Raw genomic sequence first — 18,933 nt, forward strand, 5'->3', positions numbered from 1 at the left:
ATCTTTACAAAGCTGGGCTCTGTGCCTGATGGAGCCATGAAACAGTCTTATCCAATAGCTCCTAACCCCTCTGCTCAACTTGTCATCTTAATTGCTCTAAATGGATTCTTCCTTTACTCTTTCATGAGCAGAGAGAATTGTCTGGGCTCTCATTCTGCTGCCTAAATGGTGCCAGGTCTCACTCCCCAGTTCGTGATCTCTGCACTGGTAGAACAATGCTTAGATGYGGAAGATGATTGCTTCAGCTGTCAAGGTGGATGTTGGTGCATGGTTTACTCTCCCTGTAGTCACATTGCTCCAGGTTCACTTGCTGTTCAATCAAAGGCATCAAGTAAGCTTTCTGCCCTGGATTTAGAGTGATTTTACATCGTGCTTTGCTTCTGCATGGCTCCCTACTGCCCCGGTGTGACACAGAGCWGCTGCTGTCTCAAAGTGCTTGAGGCTGCAGGGGTTTGTGATGGGTCCTGGTAGCTCCCAGGAGTAGATTGTGGTCTTGTTGGAGTGCCCCAAAATAAAAAGTAACTGCATGCTTATCCCTTAGTGCAGAATAGTTTGGCTTGGATCCCTGCATTCAGTGTGGGCTGCTGTCTCTAGTTGTTTTTAGCCTGCTCTGGAGGCTTTGGTTGGAAATATTTCTGCACGTAGCACACTTGAAGGGTGGGTTCAGTTGCCCACAGACAGACTGGTACAGAGCCCTGCCTGCTTTGCAACTCCTGCAGCTCCTGTGTCTGTCAGGCCTTGGATACATCCCAGGGACCTCAGCTAGCACTGTGTGTCCATGAGGGAATCAAACCTGTCCCATGTACTTATGTCATTTTACTTCCAGCTCAGTGTACAGACTTYTTTTCTATTTCTGTAAAAGCATTGCTCTGGAGAAAATCAGGGTTTTGCTSTAATGATTACAGATGAACTTTTCTAGGAAAAAGTTGCTGTATTTCAGCAAAAAGTATTTCAGTTTTAGAGAAGCTCTGCCACATCCCCCCTTCCCTACAAGTGACACCTGTACACAAGAAAAGTGGAGTCATTTTTATAGCCTTTTATTAGTGTGTAAGCACATCCATGGTGCATATAAAACTGTAACAGTTGACTTAATTTGAACAAATGATATTTTTCAGTAAGTGATTAAAAAAGGCACTTCCACCTTGTGAATTGTGCATCAGGGGTGTAGTAACCAGGAGAAAACCCTATATTAATTGAATACTCAAAACAAAATGAAAGTTTAAGAAAAGATTAACTGACCAATGCCTTTTTTTTCCCTGCAGCAGTCTCACAAATCCTGTGTAGACTATAGTTCWCTGGGATTTAAATCATTTGAGCTATTAGAATTCACTTTCTGCAAGGTTCTCAAAGTGAATTACTCTATTAAAAACCCCACCTTTTCAAACACCTCTCATGGTAAGATAGGTTTTGGAGTACTTTTAGTGTCAATCTATACATTGGAGACAAGGCAGTTGTGCTTTTATCTGTCAGAGGAGTGGGTGTATGTGACCTTGACACTAAGAGTAGACTTATACAGTGCTAAATAATCGTCCTCCCTCCCTTCCCTTGCTGCAGTGCAATTTTTTAAGCGTGTTTATTCACTGGCTTTTGTTCCATTGAAATCTCCATCTCTTGCATCCATTTCGTCATCACCTCCATCTGTTGCATTCTCAATTACTCTTCTGCCTCCAGATCTACGGGGTGGGGCAAAAGATGTTGGCTCATTTCCCCTCCTGCAGTAAGAGGGGAAAAATAGAAAAAAAAGAAAAATCAGGTGTTAGGTCATTTGAGGTCCTCACAAATAAGCAGAGTTTTGTAACAGAACCTGTGGGGCTGATGGTTCTAAGTGCAGAAAGGCAAGAGCTATGGGCATCTAATACCACTTTCTGTTCTGTGACATGTRTGAGTAATTTGTGAACAGGCTCAGGCTCCCATTTGCTTGGAAATGTGATGGGTTTCCTGTTCTTGTGCTTGTATCCTTGTCCTCTGAACAGTCTCATCAGCCCCAAATCATCCCCATTTCCCCCTTCATTTCACTATCCCATAYGGGGATTGTAATTGAAAGGAGTGGAAAAAGGGCTGCTTGTACCACCCCAGCAGAGGAGTGTCCCTGCTCCCCTCTGGGGCACAAGGAGAGCGATTTCTACCCAATCTCTGCCCACCAGTTGCTGAGTGCCCGTGAGGCTGGGCCTGGGGCAGGGCTGGGGATGGCAGCAGGCATTTCTGAGCCCACAGCTCCCCTCTGCACAGGCTGCACTGGCCAGAGCACCACACTGCTGTGACAGGGGTGATATCCAGCTTCTGAGCAACTCCAGTCTCCTTCCCAGCAGAGAGAAGAAACGCTCATTGCTTTGGAACTGTTGTAACCCAGGCAGCTTATGGATGCTTAGCAGTGCAAGTGTCTTGCAGAAAACGCTTTTCMCACCTTACCCCTTTTCCTCTCCCATCTCCCTCCCATTCCCATATATTTCACAGGCAAATCCCAAGGCAGGGACACTTTGGTCCTCGAGGTTAATTTTTTTGGGAGGTGTGAGCAAGTGAGACAGAAGATGGGTTTGTCCCATGGCCYCCATTGCTAATGTGCTACAAAGCATTTCAGTTTTGTGACATGGCCTCTCACTTGCCCCTCATTAAGCAAACCTTTGTAAAGGCTTGAGACCACAGACATAAGCAATAAAATGAATTCATATTCACTGGATATTGTGCCAAAAATACTAATTTGGTGTTAAATAGGTCCGAGACTGCACTTTTGGGTACAGCAATCATGCATAAATATTTAAAGGCTTGTCTTGTCCTTGCAAAAGACTAAGCCAGTGCCTTTCTGAAGCAGCTATTTAAGTCCAAAGTTCAATCTTCCATATGAGGGAAGATGGTAGGAACATTGGCTGGACTAACTTGGKTCAGGGGCATGAATYTGCATTTCCAAGATGGAAATGTGAYGTRTCTGTTTTCCATGATTCTGCCCTTAAACTTCAGTRTGAGCAAGCAATTAGCTGGCTAATAAAGCTTCATGTAATATCTGCTGGTGGTTAACCATGGTTTTTGTTGTGCTGGTTGAACACAGGGCTGTGTCATTTCTACCCTGGTGTGTGCTTGGCAGGGTCTAACAGCAGGGTCTACTATTTTACCATATCAGCAGGTATTTGTCATTGTTGTTTTGCAAGAAAGTTCTAATTAGGTTAAYGAGTTTGTTAATAAAGGAAGAGCTCTCCATCCCCTTGGACTTATGCTGTCCGGACTCAAATTCTCACGAGTCATTTGTGCTGCAGTAATTCACTGAAGTGCTGTAAGAGAACATGGAACTGGGTGGATAACAGCAAGAGCCTCACCAAACTCTGCACTGTAGTTTTGGCTAAAAAGTGAACTCCTTATCACCCACTAACTACTTATTAACCAAATGCATAAACTTTCCAGTTCTTTAAACTGGTATTTGCCCTGTGGTTAAACACTTTTTGTTTATATCTGTTCCTCTTAAGCAAGCTTCTGTGTTTGATAATGTTCATGTAGCCATTGGCATTRGTGCCTTTAGAATAATGTGGGTATGTGGGGCAAGCCCTCAGCATCAGTGTTTGCTTAGCACCTCTRTATTTAATCTGCCTTTGAATGAGTKCTACTGGGGTASTGCTTGAGTAAYAGTCTGACTGGAAGTATTAGGCTGACTAAAAGGCACATGCAAGGACAAGACATYATCTTTAAATATTTGTGTATTTGCAGCTAAATCCAGCATGTATAAAATAGAAGATATACAAATATTACAAGGCAATAGCTCTTTAATTTTTGCGGTGYGGGTATTATTCCTATCTCCAGGGAATGTGCTAATAAGTACAACATAATGCTGTGCTAGGTTACAGTGTCAGCTTTAATTTCTGTGTCCGTGCTCTATRTTTTAATAACAGTAAACAAGCAATGTAATGTCTGTAAAATAGTCTAAAAGCCTCAGTAATAACTCCTTGTAAGCAATACAGGCACAATGTTATGTAATGAAAGGCAAGACTTTCTCTTTTGTCTGTGATTGTGTGGTGTGTGATAAATCACATGCAAGTAAGGTCTTCCCAAATCTCAGGTGAATTAGATGGGCTCTTACCTTAGGTCAGCATTACAGTAGGCACAAGAAATACTGTGAAATTCTAATAACATGCTGTGACACTCCGTATTCATTAGTCCTTTTAATCAATTTTACTAATCAATGGTGTATTTTATTTGAAAAAATTTACTCTTCCTGGCAGTGCACAAAGATGATGTGCAAAAAAAAACAACCTTCATGCAGAAAAAGTCAGAGTACTTGATTAGGCACTCTGTTGGTAGAGCTTGTGAGAGTGCAACGTTGGTCAGTCTAYATCAGTACATAACCTACTTGTAAGAAAGATGTATCACTGATGAACAGCTGATGGTAGCTAGATTATTGTAATATTTGTCTTTTTCAGTAAAACAAATTAATGCCAAGATATCCAAGCCTTCACAGTTTGCAGAAACCTCACACAATTTTAACCAGGGCCAAAGAAAATGGAAATTTGTGCAATACAAGCTAGCTGCAAAGTTGAAGGCATGGTACCTGCTTAGTCATGCGAAGGTTCCTGTGTCCCTCTGAAACAGAGATAACGGGGCAGTTATACTAAGCACATGGTCATGATCAGAGGTAGGTCATTACTTTTAAATAATTAAACAAAGTACATWACAGCCAATTACATTACATTTAATTAAAAAAAAAAAAACATGAGCCTTATGGTGTTCTATGTAAAAGGGCTGGACACAGCCACTGCTTTGTAAAGCAGCCAGGAGCATGTACTATCCATGATGGTGCTAGTGGGAAAGTCTGCCATATCCATTGCTCTTCATTGTGAAGGGAATCCACATCTGCTAACACTGAAGCATGTTACTGGTAAACACTCTGGCAGGCTGCTTTGAGAACACTAGACAGGTGCTTTTTATTTCATCTGACACACTGTTGGTCTTAGGTAGAATGCAAAATTGTACAGTATAGTGATGCAGAGAGAGCCATTTCTTTATAACTCAAGTCAGCCTCTCTCTTTGTGACTTTTATCAACACAGTGACTTTGTGTTTTCAAACCCAGTGAGTGCAGAACTCAGGGATGCAGCTAACTGATCACAGCTTTATCCTTTTCCCATGCAGTTTTGACAAGAAAATGCAAAGGGACATTTTAATCTTTTCCTTGGTCTGCTGACCCTGAATCCCATTGTGGTGAAGTCCAAAGAGACTTTGGAATAAGAATAATKTAATGTGCTTTGCCTTTTACTGCTTGTGATGTCCAAGACTGTTCACAGTCGTTACRTGTGAGTTGTGCATGTGTGAAAGTGTGAAAAGCACAAGCATTTCTACTCTGTTGTGACTGCTTCTGTACAAATAGATACAGCCATTATATGAGRGGTGTTTTCAAAAGCAACCAAGCCTAATTCTGTTCCAATTTAAGCCAAAAGGATTTTGATTAGAGCAGAGTAAGGCCTGTGTCATGTTATCACAGTTCATCTCAGGTGAAATCCTGAGGCTGCTGCAGGCTATRAAACAAACTTCACTCCTGACTTTGGTCTTTTGTTCTGAGTGCCAAGCTAACACAAGGAGTGAGTAACTTCGCAGCATTATCGGTGTCTGTCCTTTACCTGACAGATTCTTTCCCACTTTTGTAGTTCATTTCTAAATTTCAAGGCTGTCAGTGAGTGGGAAGGGCTATCCCAARCACGGGCACTCTACCTGAGCTTGCTCTTTAGTGCTGCAACCTCACGGCCCAGGGCTTCGTTGCTCTCAGTAGCTTCATCCAGCTCYCTCTGCAGCTTCCTGCGGTTTGCGTTGATGCGCTGGGATTCTTCCTCAGCCTCCTCCAGCTGCCTTTTCAGCTGCTTGAGCCTTACGTTGCCCTTCTCAGCCTAAAGGGAAATGTTAGAGCAATGCTTTAATTTAAAACACATCTAATAGCTTTACATTCCACAATTTAATTTCATGCTACTACTGAGTGTTTTACTGAAACACGTTCTGAATCAAAGATGGAAGCTTATAGCCTGAAAATAACTTGGCTTTGGGGGACTTAATTTTGCTGATAACTACTGTATTCAGACCCAACCTCTTTGTTTCTTTTGCTGCATAGTCCAATCTCTGCTTTTCGAGCTTGCAGATGGATGTGCATTAGATAAAGCTAAAATTTAATATAAAATGTGTCCAACATCTCTATTCATACAGCAYTAAGGGTGTTGAGCACAGTCCTGTGTATTGCTGTGCGGTCAGACTGTTGCAGCTGGCTGATTGACAAGGACTTGTGCTTTGGCACTTGCTGTAGCATGGAAAAATTATATTGTCCCATCTTTCAGTAAAGGACTATACACCTCTCCCAGCATAAAATCCAAGCATAGTCTGCTTTCTAAAAGGGCATTTGCTTGAGGCAGATCATGGAATCTTCCTTTCTTGGGGCACATCCTGAACACTCGTGTGCCCTAGACTGAGACCCTTGTGACACAGTCTGTACCTGATCTTTGTACTGCTCTGCTTGCTTCCTCTCGTCCTCCACCTGCAGCAGTGCATCCTTCAGCTTCTTGTCCTTCTGGCGCAGCGTCTTGGCCGCTGCCTGCTTGTCTCTGCAATGACAGGGCAGRATTTGGTGATGTGCAAAGTCTGTACTCCCAACCCTGCCTCGGCCTTGTGGCTCATGAAACTGGTACCAAGGACCCCTGTGTTAAAGGTCTTTCTGAATTTAACAGGTGAGTTCTAAGGAAAACTTAAAGGCCCTGCTCTTTCTGATCAAAACCAAATATGTGTCTCTGCTGTATGCCAGAGGTGCTCCAGGACATCTGTTCTGAAACAAGGTGATTTCCTCAAGGAATAATTCTACAAGTGGCATAATGTGTTACGGCAATTAACCTRGCAGAGACACAGGGCAGATACTCTAAAATGCAGGACAGCAGAACCTTGCCTTTGGTAGCAGAACTTTTGCCTCTGCAGTAGAACTTTTCATCAATAAAATGGATCTTAATCAGAAACTGTAGCGACTCCAGTAACTTGCCATATGTCTCAGAATTTTTAAGTGAGAAAGAGACTTTACCAAGTCTTAATGGTGCTGAGAGCCTGATGACACAAATCTTGCTTGACTTTATTTTCTGTCTTTAACTGGAACAATAAATGGACAGCTTTGCCCTCTGGGAGACCAGTACCTGGCTTCCTGTTCCAATTGCTCTTCGAGAGAAGCAATTTTGGCCTCCAGAGCAGCAATTGTAGCTTTGAATTTGTTCTTCACAGCTCCCTCCATCTCCTGCAGTTTGCCCTTTAGCTCTTTGTTCTGCCTCTCCAGTTGCTGCCGAGCGTTTTCGTTCTTCTGTGCAGTTGAGCGCTCTGTTGCCAGCTCATTGTTCAGCTGCTCTGCCTGCAAGGTGGGAAGGGATGCTGTCACAAGTGTTGCATGCTCTCAGGGAAAGGACAGGTGGCAATTTGGGATGGCAATTCTCCAGATAGTTAGAACCACAAGCAGCTTTTGGTGGATTCTGAACRGAAAGTGCCTTGTGCTGGAATGAGCTGTACCTGCTGTACTGCTTTCCTCATGCGGTCACCCATTGCCTCTATGTTGCTTTGCTCCTCTTCCAGCTCTTCCTCCAGCTGGGCAATTCTTGCCTCCAGGCGCCGTTTCTCATCCTGAAGGCTTGTCCTGGAATTTTAAATTTTAAGTGAGTGGTTATGGCTCTGATCATATGTTATGAGTGCATTATGAACTGCTAATAATTCAAAAAGAGAATTAGATATTTCAGTGAAGGCAGTCATATGTGTGCATGTTGTGTTGTCACCAGATGGCTGTTGGGAAAGGAACACAACTTCTCTTGGCAGCATTAGCACCATTAGTTCAGAGCCTTGTGTGATTTGCTGTATTCCTACCTTCCAGAGGCAGCGCTKGCAAGTTCCTCTGCCATCTCTTCTTTCTCCTGGTCTGCTTGTTTGCGAGCTCTCTCTGCAGCAGCCAGGTCCTAGAGAAATGGAAAAAGCAGCATAGCAAACAAATGAGTAAATGCTCAAATAGTTATAGCATTATTCAAAGGACTGTAAAYTTTCTAAAGCTGGTATAAGATGGGTTAAATTCTTGTCATATAAATTCTAGGGAAGTACAATGAACTAGACTTTATCCAGCTGGCCATCTGGGTTCTATTTTATTTGTTTTAGTCACCAGATTGCCATTTAATACAGGTAGGAACAATAGCACTAAGCCTTCAAGAATTTATTGCTACTGAAAACAATTTGTGTTGGATCACACAGTTCATTTCCCTTTAAGGCTGGCAATCTGTACCTCTTCCAAGGTGATYTTTTTTCAGCTCAATCTGGCTATGCTCAGATGTAGATCCAGCAACTTTAGTGGAGTGCATGGAGCACATGGAACTTGTTACAAGTTCAGTCCCTGAGACCTGTTTGATTATTTCACTGCAGTTCTGTTCATGTTTTTTTCATTCTGCTCTAGGTTTCCCACTTTACCTCCTGAAGCTGCATGAGTTCTGCTTCCAGGCTCTTTGCTTTCTTCTCATTTTCTCTGGCTGTAGCAAATATTTCTTCTCTGGCAGCCCTTGCATCATCCAGCTCTCTTTGGTAGTCCTTCATCTGAGCCTTGTTGAAAAGAATAATAAATTTGTTACAATTTCAGTAGAAAGAGATTTGGATGGAACAGAACACATACATATTTACTTGGTCATAATGCCGCTTAAGTTATATTTTCTGGAGAAATCAGGTACCACATGTTGGAAAGGTTTGAAATGCTGTTCCAAGGAGGGCAATGCTTCCACTTGCACTCTGCATCTTTTGTAATGCTTTTTATCCATATTTCCCCTGAATATTTGAGTACATGTACAGTCTTAATCTTTCTGATTAAGAAAATTTTTGTTGTTTAGTTGTTAGCATATGACAGAACAGTTGATGTGGGGATTTAAAGTATAAACAGGAACATTCTAATTCAGAGACAATATGATTTCTGAAGTCTTTTATGCTCTTAAGTCTAATATTAGAACCAGGATTGAAGCACTGTAATAGATTTTATGTTACAGTGCTTTCTCTATGTGTGAATCTTTGTTTTGCTCCATGTAGGTAAGTTAGTAGCAGATGAGTTTTGGCTAGAAAATTCTGGAAGTTCTCTTCCATGATGAAATTTAAGATTTTAATCATTTGCCATGTGAATTTTTCCACTGTCATTCAAACTGAGTGTTAAAATACTGATATTTGAATGTGGGAGTCTACTTACAATTCCCCCTCTGACAATCATTTGTAACAGGCATCAAGTTCACAAACATCACCTAACTTTTGTATTGTGGCTGTACAAGACACAGCAGTGGGTAAAGCTGTATTTGTGGGGTCACATACCTGCAGTTTGCGAAGCTGTTTGATGGCTTCTTCCCGACCTTTGTTAGCAGAGTCAGCCTGGCTCTCCAGGTCTTTAACATCCATCTCCAGCTTCTTTTTGGCAGCAGCTGCCAGGGCACGCTGCTTCCGCTCATCTTCCAGTTCCGTTTCRTATTCATGGAGCTGATGGTTAAGGAAAACAAGTTCAGTTCAGGAAGGTGTTGGAGCACTCTTAAACACTTTGTGTATGTCTGAATAGTGTATACAGATCCCAAATCTCTGTGAACTTTGATTTCCCTGGCAGTTAAAATAGATTCCCCAAATTAAAGGTTTTTGAAAGGACTCAGCAATTTGGGTTCTGTATTCATGGAAATATATGTTACAAAATGATGACTGCAGTAGTTGTCCTTGCTGTTACAACATTTCTGTACAAATAAATGTTATCCTGTCTGTTTTCATCTGCAGTGCTTTTGTATGCATTCAGTGTACCTTGGCAATACAGATACATTACAAGTTGCCTTTTTTAATTTGCACTGAGAATATGAAAAAGGTGGTTCTGACTATGTTAGAAATAACAATTCACGTGTGTTTTATTATCTTGATTGTAGAGTTAAATGGCTACATTTGTTGGTAACTGTACACCTGCTATTGAAACAGGGAAACCCCYCTGCCTTTTTCAGTACAGTAACTCTTTATTTCCCCTTCTTTTTTTTTTAATCACCAAGTACAAGCCACTGTAATGCTTTTTTCTCATTATAGTAAGGTATTTTTAATAATGGCATGAGGCTGCGACTTTCAACTGGTTTGGTCAGGTATTTACAAAAGCAATAGTAGGTAACAGTACCTGTCTGAGGAGTTGTCTTTTCTTCTCCTCATTCTGTTCATCTCTGGCTTGTAAATCTCTCTCAAACTGGCCTTTCAGGGCCTGCATATTCACTTCCAACCTGAGTTTGGCATCTTCAGCAGCCTGTAGCTCATCCTCCAGCTCTTCTAATTGTGTCTTCATCTCTTCTACTTGTGTTTCAAGGGTCCGTTTAGATTTCTCCAATTCATGGACCTTTCAAACAATGAGAATTTAATAGATTTGTTATAAATCAAATAAAACCAATTCTAGTTATACACAGTATACCTGCAGTATAGGGCACATTTGAAATTATCAGCTGTGGACAATGAATGAACTGATTTATGCTTAAATGGTAAATTAGCTTTTTCTGTACACTTGCAAATCTGTCTTAAAATAACCCAAGATTCTCTTTGGCCCAACCTTTCATTTTTAACCTAGTCAAATATAATATTTTAATTTATTTAGTATTAGAAGTAATATAATCATATTCCTGTAATAAAAGAAGTGATTGGCAATGTGTAAGTGGAAATTTGCTGCAGCTATGTAAGTAAATATAAGTCAGGTGGCAAAGTCAAATGTAACTAATAAAAGAAGATTTGCAGAGTTTGCAATTTCAAAGAAGTGTAATAAACTAGCAAATTATTTAGAATCTCTTTAGTGTTTTTTCAGCCTTGGAAATCAATAAGAATCTTCTTCATGCTTGAAGTTATACTAATAATAAACATAGCTTACAGTTACTTTGCCAAATCCCTTGAAAGTTTGGACACAAATGGAATAACCCTTGAATTTGGTATGAAATATCTGATCTTGCTGAATGGATTTGTGTGCTGCAGAGAATTTCCCACACTGAAAACAATGATCTCTCTTTTTAGCTGCCATTTTAAGTTACTGTTGCAGAGATTGTTCTAAGGCCAGAACTTACATTCTTGCCAACATCATCTTTGGAGCTAACAAGATCTTCCATTTCAGCTTTCAACATTTTGTTCGTTCTCTCCAGTTCTTCTTTGGCTTCCAAAGCYTCTTCAAGTGCTCGAGCCAATGACAAAGCCTTTGTTTCCTTTTCTCTAGCTTCAGCTTCTGCTCTGTCCCTTTCATCTGCATATTTGGAGGAGATGTTCTTCTCTTCAGCTAGCATCTGTAAAAAGGTAGAGTCAATACAGGAGGTCATTAGTAATACTTTTTCTATTGCAGCTGTTTTGTCAGTTGTTAATGACAGAGAAGAATCTCTGCTTTTGATAAAGGCATATAAAYACAAAATTAACCACTGTTTGTRTAATTAAATTYTACTTAATTTTTTTGTCCCCTTGTTCCCAGTGGACACTCTGTGAGTTCCAGACAGGTGATAACACAGCAAGGGAGAATCTTAAATCCATACCTGATCAAACTTCTTCTGTTTCTTCTCCAGGTTGGAGACCAGCTGACGCTGGTTGTCTAAGTCCACYACCAGGTCATCCAGCTCCTGCTGGAGTCTGTTCTTGGTTTTTTCCAGTTTGTCATAAGAAGCAGCCTTTTCCTCAAACTGTTGTGTGAGACTTTCAATTTCCTTCTGAAGTTTCTTTTTGCCTTCTTCCATGAATTCTATTGTGGTGGTAAACTCCTGTATCTTCTTCTTRGAGTCAGAGAGCTGAAATTTGAATTCAGAGGACAAATCTTTATAGCTGTGACAACAAAACTTGGCAGAGAGACAAAACTTGGCRAGGAGACAACTAAGACTGGGAGCTTTCATGGTTTGACTCGTGTGAAGTTGGTGATCAGTTAACCATCACCCAGCCTCCATGAAATGAGGCAGAGCACAGACCTGGGATGCACATCCAGGCCTTGTGTGCAAGACTCTGTGTGTGGAGCTACCTTGCATTTGTACCTGTCCTAGAGATGGTATTTTAAAGGACAGGGGGACTCCTGCTTCCATTGTGAAGGCATCTGGGCAAGCAGCACTAATTCCCTGAAGGTCTGTGTGCAGTGCCAGGATAATTCTACAGATCCTCTGCTGACAAAACTCCCAGTGATGGAGCTAATGAATTAGCTGTGGCACTGATACCTGTATTGTCAGWGTTGAAATATGTCTCTCCACATTTTGTTTTGCTTCTACTTCTTCATCCAACTGCTCCTGCAAGCTGTTCTTTTCATCCTCCAACTGGCGGAGCTTGGTAGACACATTTAACTTCTGCCGTGTTTCTTCCTGAAGCAGCTCCTACAGTCAGCACATCAATKGGCAAGAAACTCATTAGTTTAGGTGTTTTTATAGTGAATTTAATGAATATTGTAGGTATTGGATGCAAGGTTACCTGTGTGTCTTGTAGCTGAGAACTCAAGGCTGAAACGTCTTTGGTCAGTTTGATGTTCTTGCTTTCTGCTTCATTGAGCAAACCTGTGACATTTTCCACCTCCACCTGWGAGACACCACAGAGAATAAACTCAGTCATTTTGCAAAACTTTGAAATCTTCCTCAAACTTTAGTTTCCTTGGATTTGTCTGAAATCTTAACTAATGCCATTTTTGTCTAGTTTACCTTAGTATTTATTACTCCATATCAAAACCTAGTCATATTCATAATGCAATAATAGTGTGTTCCTTGCAAAGAATTGCAAAGGAGAATGGGGATTTTGGGTAGATTTTMCTTCCTCTTCCCAARTTTGACAGAAGTTGATGCATTTTKATTTTATTTTCTTATTTATCCACCAGCTTAAAATAATAAAGCRAAGCTCACTGCTCAATATGAACAAGATGTAACAATAAACTTGATTAGTATATCTGGACATTGAACATCTACCAAAGAACCCTTTTAAATTATCTTCAGTTATTTCTTAAATTGTAGATAAGTGAGCATTTTCCTTTCATTGCAATCTTTTCTGAGCACATGTGTCCAATAGTCGTCTAATCCATTTCCAGAAGCTACATTCAATTTTATCCCAAAAATGAAAGAGCAGAAAGAAACTCTGTCAGATGGTCATTGGTGGCATTACAGACTGCAGCATGCACAGAGGGATGGTGAGGCTAAAAGCTCTCAGTTTCATGAGATGGAGTGGCTGTAGTTGATTAATTGTGTGATAACTGAAATAGGAGTTTAAGGTAGAAACCCTACAGATGACAAAAGGGAGCATTTTGGCTGCAGGGCCATAATTCCTCCAGATACACCTTCACAGAACAGTATAAACTGGGCTTCTCAGTCCCACGGTGCCACAACAAAACATCAAACGCCTTCCTACCTGTAGTTTATGGACTTTTTCATTGAGTTCTGTCCGAACACGCTCTCCCTCGGTGTATTTGGACTGTAAATCCTGCAGCTGTACTTCCAGCTTCTTCTTCTTGTGCTCCACATCTTGTTTGGCCTGATTCAGGCTCCTGACTTCATTAGCCAGGTCAGCATTGTCTTTCTCCAGTGACTGTTTGGTYTTATCCAGGTTTGCTTTAGCCTACAAGCATGAGAAGAAGTGCAGAAAGGTGAATTATAAGATGAGGATAACATCTTGTTACCCAGGAGATGGTTTTCAGTAGGATGGATTTCTATTTACCCGTTTAAATTGTTCCAGCTGCTCTGTGAGCTCTTCCACAGCCTGAGTGTGTTTCTGCCTCATCTCCTGGACCTGGGCTTCGTGAGTTCGGGTCTCCTCCTCCAGAGCTCTCTTCAGCACTGTGACCTCCTGCTCACGCTTGGCTCTGGAAGGTGACACACATCAGTGGAGCAGGAACAGCAAAAAGCATTCCAGCCCTACTGCACAGCCAGTGGACAGGACTATGCTGAGCTTGGTGACATTTCTCTTTGCCCTTTGGGCTACATCTCCATACCTGAGCTCCTGCTGGGTGGCTGTGGTATCCAAAGTATCCTCAAGCTCTGTCTTAAGAGCCTCCAGCTCTTCACCTAAGTCTCTCTTCTGTTTTTCTGCTTTGTTTCTTGCATTTCTTTCAGACTCCAAGTCTTCCTGGAGATCAGAAATTACAGATTCCAATTCACGGATCTTCTTGAGGGCGTTGTTCTTRTGAGTAGTTTCATCTTCAAGCCTTTTTGGAAAGAGAGTGTTTAATTTTAGAAATTAAAAGAAATAATGATTTCACCTGGAGGAAATCAGTATACACTAAAGATTTTCTGTGCAAGAAACTGCAAAAGAAAGGGGTGACTAATGCAAAAAAGATCAGACAGCTGTACTTTATCTGGATGCAGTGCCTGGAGATGCTGATCAGTTGATTCAGCAAGTTTTGATTGATTGTTTTCCCTCTTAAATTTATACAAAAATCCACTGAGATTCTGAAGTGGATCAAGGTCAGACTGTTAATTAATTTTTGCCTTTTGCCTATGAAGCAGGTTGTTACATTTCATGGTACTTGACAGCACTGCCCTTGCCTATAGGAAGAGGAATTTTGATTGATACCTGGATGTAATTTAATAAAATAGATTATTTGTCTATAGGTAAGCAACAGCATAATTTTTTTTTTTTTTCACAAAAGTACATTTGGAAAAGGAGAAAGCACACGGTGGGGATGAACTGAGAGATGAGGGACATTTGGAAAAAGGGGATGCACACGGTGGGGATGAACTGAGAGATGAGATTCAAGGCTGCAGCTTCTCAGTGTTGAGAAAGGGGCAGGATGTGTTCCAGCCTTGGCTTTCCACCACTGCACAGCCAGCAGTGAGTACCTGGCCAGAGCAGCCTGCAGCTCCTCCTCCTTCTTGGCCAGTTGTGCCTTCAGGTCAGCAATCTGTGCCTGCAGCTCAGCAATCTGCTCATGCAGATCATTCGCCTCCCCTTCCAGCTTCCTCTTGACTTTGTCCAGTTCTTGCCTGCTCTTCTCTTCCTTCTTCAGCCGCACTGAAAAAGGAAAGGATTTTGGTCACCAGAGTGTGGCAGTGCCAGGATTCCTTGATCCCATCTTGGACTTAGGCAAAAAATGATTCTGGCCTCCAGTGTGGCCACACATTTAACTACAAATCACTGTGTTTTTGGAGCAATGTGCAATACCTTATTTCTAGGCATCCTAAAGAATAATTTCTTTACCTTTCTCTAAAATAAGCTTTCTTTTCCTCAATTTTTTTTCTCTACTTTTTTATTTAAAAAAATAAAAGGTTCCTGTCATTTATGCACCATGGGGATCTGGTGATTCTCAACCAAATTGGCTTCAGCATAAAAAATTTGGAAAATACCCCACAGATATTTCAGAAGTTCTCTCCAGATTCTAAAAATGTGTAGGTTTTTTTGTTCTATGCCAAGGAAAAAAAAATTCTACACCCCCCCAAGAAACTATTGTTCATGTTACCTTCAAGTTCTGAAATCATAGATTCATGTTTGTTCTTGAGCTTTGTAAGATTTTTTGCTTTTTCTTCTTCTTCTGCAAGATTTGTTGTTAGATCGCTTATTCTTTCCTCAAGGAGTTTTCTTTCCTTAAGAAAAATAAAATCCTTGTGTTAGCAAAAGTGTCTGTCATTGGTGATCATTCAAATAAACTCTCTGCCTTCCAAAAATGTCCAAGGGACATATTTCAAGTGAGACATTTCTATTTTTCAGTTACAGAGAGGCTGTGGAGTGATGTCTATGACTTCCATGTTCTCTAAGCTGCTGTTCTTAGAATCTTGTGCTCTCTCTGATGGCTGCTGAGTACAGGGCCCAGTTCACAGAAGTATTCCCTTTCAAAAATCCCTGGAAGACATGCTTATTTCCAGTTTTAATCACGAAGTTTGGTTGAAATTAGCTGAAACCCAAGAGAATTATTTRGTCTGCTCTTGAACAAGAAGACACATCTTCCAGTGATTGTGCTTAACTGCTGTGTTTTGCTTGAAGATATTGYTGCTACAGCAGATCTCAAACACAGCAGTTTTACACAATTTTTGAAGTGCTCGTTGATTAAATGAGCACTGAAATGTTATCAGAAATGCATTTGATACAGGCTGGACTGATGGCTTGGTGTAATTGTACCCCCATGAGATTAGATAGTCAGGAGTATTCATGTTGTTCTAGTGGAAGAGAAGGGTTTCTCTCAACTTTCACTGTTTTCAGAGTAAAAAATCTGGGCCCAGAACATTTACCTTGCTTAGCTTGTTATTCTGATCTTCCATTATCAGAATATCATCTTCCATTTTCTTTATCTTGCTATCTGCTGCTACTTTTTCAAGTTGCAGTTTCTGCCTTGCAGCTTCTTCTTCTTCCAGCTGTTCCTCAAGGTCCTTTGAGGGGAGAAAAAGAAACCCCAAARCCATGAATTCTGGAAATAAAATGCCAATTATATAATTCTTTAGAAATGCTTAACATTTGTTACTGTATGTGGAGTGTGTTGTAGACTTTGTTGTTTTTCTTAAGAACTAAACAATCTGTAATAGTTGACAACACAGAAGGAAAGATTTGCTAAAATAVTGTTTTAGAGAAAAGATTATTTAAAATTGTGATGGGGAAGAAGAGAACTCTGGAGGAAAGAGCTTCAACAGATTGTCCTTGCTTCAGTGGCAYAGACATATTCTACAGCACTGTCCTAGGATCTCAGGTTTGCCAGTCTCTTGTTTCTCAGTGAAATCCAAGATATTATCTGTGTTTATCACTTATCCCTCCTTACCAGCATTTGTTGTTGCATCTTTTTCTTCTCCCCCTGCAGCTGCTGGCTGCGCTCCTCTTCCTCCTCAATTCTGGCTTCCATCTCATGCAGGATCTCTTCCAGCTCTTGTTTCTTTGCAGCCAATCGGACTCTCATCTCCTCGGCCTCGGCGTACAGCTCTGTTTCTGCCTGAAGCTGCTCCTGCAGGAGGTTCTTCTCCTCACAAAGCTGCATGAATGGAATGGAGAGGAAGATAAGCCTTGGAGTGCAAATGGGTTGTTTTACTGGACAGTCCTGGGRTACAGGCAGGCAGCTCTGCCACACRTTCTYGTGTGGATGTTGGGCCTTTGCTGCAGTGACTGACAGATGGTCTGCACTGATTTTCTGTTCTGGACCATATGAAGAGACTCATGAGTGCAAAGGACAGATACCTTTACTGTAACAACTTCTAGACATGGAAAAACAACAGGCAATATTTCCCAGAGGCTCAGAGCTCTAAATCACCTGTGAGTGTTTCAGTTCCAGCTCCTTCAATTCACTCTCTGCTTTTTGTTGTCTTTCCTTAGTTTTTTGTAGTTCTTCATCCTTGGCCTGCATTTCTTCCTCTTGGCGGGTGACTTGCAGCAGTGGTTTCACCTGGAAATGGAAAGGGATTTTTATGTTTTCTGACAGTATTTGTGTGCTGAGTGTGTGCTCACAGGACTGACTGGCACTAAGGGTGGTGCTGTTGCTGCTTAAAACTGGACAAATACTCTCCAGCCAAGCTTGATGTAAATATCTTCAGAGCCCCAAACCTCAGCAGTGTTGCTTTTGGCTGTCTCTGTGTTAATTCCTGGGGCCTTGTGAGCACCTCTGCCTCTCTTAGTGTCAGTTTTGGAATGGCTCGTGGCCTCTTTCCATCCCTTGATGGGGTACAAAAGCTCCATCATCTGCATAGAAAGGCCATGTGCACACACAGGTGTGTGTTCCTGCCTCCTTCTGGTTGCAGAGGAGTTTGCTATCAATCCAAGTAGGAGAAGTCTTCTGCATCCAAACTGAAAACAATTCTCAAAAAAACCTAAGCTTCTTTAATAGGAAAATAGTCTTAATTTGCATGAGTGCCCAGCAGGAAGATGTTTAGTGTCCCAATTAAGGAATTCCTGAGCTACTAGGTTCCCCATAGATAAATCACACTGCATGTTCAGAAAATTCAGTTTTACTTTGTTCTCATTTTCCACCCCTGTATAATTATTTAATATTTTGGCAATTAAAAAGTTTCCCAAACATGCAAAATCTTTTATGAATTTCTGCTTAACTAGATTGTTTTCTTCTCAAGCTAGAACTAACTTTAATATTAATTGCATTATATACTATCCAAAGTATCTCTAACCCCAAATTTTGTGAAGCTAATGAGACTCTTGACATCAGCTGCAATGGACTTTAGAACAAAGATGTACCTTGGTATCACATGCATTTAATTTCTTTTGCAAAAATGAGGAGAGATACCCTGACAGCAGTCACTCACTTTAGTAAACAGTCTCCACCACTGCCAGTTCCTCAGCTTCAGGTAAGCAGCACAGTTTCTTTGGATAACCTTCATTGCAGTCAGCTGTTGCTGTCTCTTGGCAAAGGCTCTGTGATTAAAAATGTAAAGCAAATTGGTTAAATCTGAGAATAGAAGGTGTTTGCAATATACACACATTAAGCAAAGAAACTCTGTCACCAGAGTCTGCTGATGAGCCACATGGTTTGGGAAGTCTGGCACCAATTGTTTTGTTGCATAAACAGCACTTGTGCTTTCCTGAGGAAGGTGATAACTGCTTAGCTGTCTGGTATTTTATTTTGGTTTTGGCTGTTTGTATTCCATGGGTAGGCACAGATGTATAGATTTAGTTTTGGGTGTGAACATCTTTTCAGAGTACACAGGCACTCAGATCTTGCACTGATCATCATTCTTGAAACATATTCTTTTGTCTGGCAATTTGAAAACCTTGATAGTATGCAGGAAAAAGGCATTACTGTTGATAATTTTGTGGTGTACATTAACTGAGATAAGCCTAGATGATCAGTGCTCCATGGTGAAGCAATGGAAGAAATTATTTTATGTTTTATAAGTGCCAGGGATGCTGCTACTTGTAGAGTATAAGACTCCAGTCATGGCTTAGGATGCTCCTTGTCCTGCTGGTACAAATACATAAATGTTTAAATGTTGGGTCATTGCCTCAGAGAGCTTGGGTGTGAGCAGCCTCACTGTGTAACTGCTTCCCTGTAATTACATTAATTAATTAGCCTTTTCTGGGCTGCA

At 41.1% G+C, this 18,933-nt stretch overlaps 1 protein-coding gene across 3 annotated transcripts in view; it reads right to left on the reverse strand.

Annotated features, from left to right (window-relative positions):
* Positions 1-1,023: 1,023 nt before the first annotated feature.
* Positions 1,024-18,933, reverse strand: part of MYH11 (myosin heavy chain 11) — a 54,351-nt gene continuing 36,441 nt past the window's right edge. For 2 of the 3 annotated variants that reach the window (XM_057367327.1, XM_057367326.1), the window contains 22 exons: positions 18,154-18,262; positions 17,154-17,285; positions 16,671-16,877; positions 16,150-16,287; positions 15,384-15,507; positions 14,767-14,938; positions 13,920-14,132; positions 13,646-13,790; positions 13,340-13,546; positions 12,419-12,523; positions 12,172-12,324; positions 11,509-11,757; positions 11,056-11,268; positions 10,134-10,346; positions 9,311-9,472; positions 8,435-8,563; positions 7,847-7,935; positions 7,499-7,622; positions 7,135-7,343; positions 6,453-6,561; positions 5,687-5,859; positions 1,024-1,712 (listed from right to left, as the gene is read on the reverse strand). In XM_057367327.1, the coding sequence (XP_057223310.1) occupies positions 1,574-1,712; positions 5,687-5,859; positions 6,453-6,561; positions 7,135-7,343; positions 7,499-7,622; positions 7,847-7,935; positions 8,435-8,563; positions 9,311-9,472; positions 10,134-10,346; positions 11,056-11,268; positions 11,509-11,757; positions 12,172-12,324; positions 12,419-12,523; positions 13,340-13,546; positions 13,646-13,790; positions 13,920-14,132; positions 14,767-14,938; positions 15,384-15,507; positions 16,150-16,287; positions 16,671-16,877; positions 17,154-17,285; positions 18,154-18,262 (3,514 nt within the window). In that variant the 3' untranslated portion in view covers positions 1,024-1,573. Of the gene's footprint in view, positions 1,713-4,531; positions 4,564-5,686; positions 5,860-6,452; positions 6,562-7,134; positions 7,344-7,498; positions 7,623-7,846; positions 7,936-8,434; positions 8,564-9,310; positions 9,473-10,133; positions 10,347-11,055; positions 11,269-11,508; positions 11,758-12,171; positions 12,325-12,418; positions 12,524-13,339; positions 13,547-13,645; positions 13,791-13,919; positions 14,133-14,766; positions 14,939-15,383; positions 15,508-16,149; positions 16,288-16,670; positions 16,878-17,153; positions 17,286-18,153; positions 18,263-18,933 lie in introns of all 3 variants that reach the window. The other variant, XM_057367328.1, reaches the window with a different exon arrangement.

Source organism: Malurus melanocephalus, unplaced genomic scaffold, assembly GCF_030028575.1.
Source record: "Malurus melanocephalus ecotype Western Australia unplaced genomic scaffold, MMel_1.1 scaffold_77, whole genome shotgun sequence".
Lineage (NCBI taxonomy): Eukaryota > Metazoa > Chordata > Aves > Passeriformes > Maluridae > Malurus > Malurus melanocephalus.